The following is a 2,158-nucleotide window of genomic DNA, read 5'->3' on the forward strand; positions in this document are numbered from 1 at the left end:
TTCTGGTTCTAATGTCTAGAGAATATTTATACATCTTCATCTAGAAATGTATCTGTGTGTCCTTACCCTTCATTTAATGTCTCCGATGAAGTCTCTGGAATGGAACACTGTGAGTTTTTTTGAAATCACAAATGCCGACTGAACACCTCAAAGAATTCACTTCTCAGTGCTGTCAGGATCCCGCTCTTCCCTGTAGCTGCTGCCAGTTTTTTAGACGTGGACAAGAGACTCCTTGGGAGGTGGTCACCAGGAGCTGCTCTTATAGGACACTAGCTGGGGACCTTGGGATATGGGAGGGATGGGTGGCTTTGTGATGATTTAACCGGGGTCACCTTCCTTGCCCAACAGAGGTGGATGAGTGTTCCTGGCCGGATCACGGTGGGTGCGAGCATCGCTGTGCGAACACACTGGGCAGCTACAAGTGCGCCTGTGACCCTGGCTACGAGCTGGCTGCCGATAAGAAGACATGCGAAGGTTGGTGTTGTATCCGCCAAGATGGGATGAGAGGGGATGGGAGACAGGTCCTGGGAGAAGTGGAGCAGAGATGAGGCAGCTGGCTGGCTTGAAGTAACAATGGTCACACGTGGTGGAAGAGCCACCTACTTCCTGGAGAGAGAAACAACTGCCAAAATTATGTGGACTCTGCCCTAGAAACTGTGAAACCAGGGCCACGGTTTATTTTCTTCTGTGACCTTGTAAAGTTCACATGATTATTAAGGTAGGAAATAAAAGCAAAGAAAACTATGGGCACTTTGGTGTGACTCAGCTTGTGGCACATCTCATTTTGACCTGGCTGGTGCTCCGTTTTCTGTGGCCACCTGTGTGCATCTGCTCAGTCATGCAAGCCAGGTACATTGAATATCTTGCTGCAGACGTTTCTAATTCCTCTTTGGTCCAAGTCACATGGAGCCCCCAACTATGCCATGGGGTGACAGGAAAGCACAAATGCATTGTTGTTATTTTTAGAGCAGTAAAGACTTGTCCCCAAGTTCGTCCCTCCAAATCTTTAGTTGAAACAACCAGACTAGAATAAAGGACACTGAATTAATCAGGTGGTCTAACTTTTTATTATTATTATTAAAGAACAGCAGGGCTTATTGCTGCTTGGGGGAAATCGCAGTCACTTGGAACTAAAACCAAATGAATCTTGTTTCTGTTTCCCCCGTGCAGTGGCCTGTGGCGGTTTCATTACCAAGCTGAATGGAACCATCACCAGCCCTGGGTGGCCCAAGGAGTATCCCACAAACAAAAACTGTGTCTGGCAGGTGGTGGCCCCCGCTCAATACCGGATCTCCCTTCAGTTTGAAGTGTTTGAACTGGAAGGCAATGACGTATGTTTCTTTGCTCTAATTAACTGGGGATTGTGCTGAGATGTGACTCAGGGCTGGGAACTAGTGAGAGGCCCAGCAGACAGGGAGATGGCTTGCACTGGAACTGCAGCTTCTGAGGGTCATAGGATCCAAGCCGGGCAGAATCTGGGGGAGCATTTTGTCCACCAACTTCAGCCACACGTCCTCTGCAGATAGAGCACCTCTGGCCACCTTGGCACTGATAACCTGAGGAGAATCAGACAAGAGTGGAGGAAGCGGGGGGTGAGGGGTGGTCAGGACAGGTGTGTCCCCTGGGAGTTGGTTTCCAGCTGCGGGGAAAGGAGGTGTGAGGATCAGTTAGGACAAAGGACACAACGGCCAGCCTGTTCCCTGTCTTGGGCAGTGGTTGTGGATGACCAAGTGAGCTGAGGCCCAGGCAGTGCTCTACAGCCAGAGTGCTAGTCAGGCGTGCCTGCACCTGCACCTTGGGCTGGAGGGACCCCTGGGACACAGGGCCTTCTCCATGCTCCCCATGCCCCAGCTGAGCAGGGTTCTCACCTTGAGAATGCACTGGCCTGGCTCTCACTTGACCAGTCAGGCCTTTGAGATATTGAGAAGAGACCCCAATGCCAATGTCCCTGATGCACAGAGACTCTCATGCCAATGAGGGGCTCACCCAAAAGTGAATATTGCACAGAAAGAACAAAACCTTGAAAGCAATTGATCAGACCACATAGCAGTTAAGTTCTTTTTGAAAAAAATCGTTGCTATAGCAGGTAACATGGAATCTAGTCCTGGCTCCACCACTGCTGAGCTGTGTGACTTCAGACAAATGTCTATCCCCCTCT

At 50.0% G+C, this 2,158-nt stretch overlaps 1 protein-coding gene across 1 annotated transcript in view; it reads left to right on the forward strand.

The window, feature by feature from the left end:
* The window catches only part of TLL2 (tolloid-like 2), a 134,404-nt gene that overhangs the window by 119,916 nt on the left and 12,330 nt on the right, over positions 1–2,158 (forward strand). Inside the window, exons 18-19 of the mRNA XM_008575365.1 lie at positions 349–474; positions 1,171–1,331. Coding sequence (XP_008573587.1) covers positions 349–474; positions 1,171–1,331 — 287 coding nt within the window. The remainder of the gene's footprint in view (positions 1–348; positions 475–1,170; positions 1,332–2,158) is intronic.

This window comes from Galeopterus variegatus, unplaced genomic scaffold, assembly GCF_000696425.1.
Source record: "Galeopterus variegatus unplaced genomic scaffold, G_variegatus-3.0.2 Scaffold1175, whole genome shotgun sequence".
NCBI classification, from domain to species: Eukaryota; Metazoa; Chordata; class Mammalia; order Dermoptera; family Cynocephalidae; genus Galeopterus; species Galeopterus variegatus.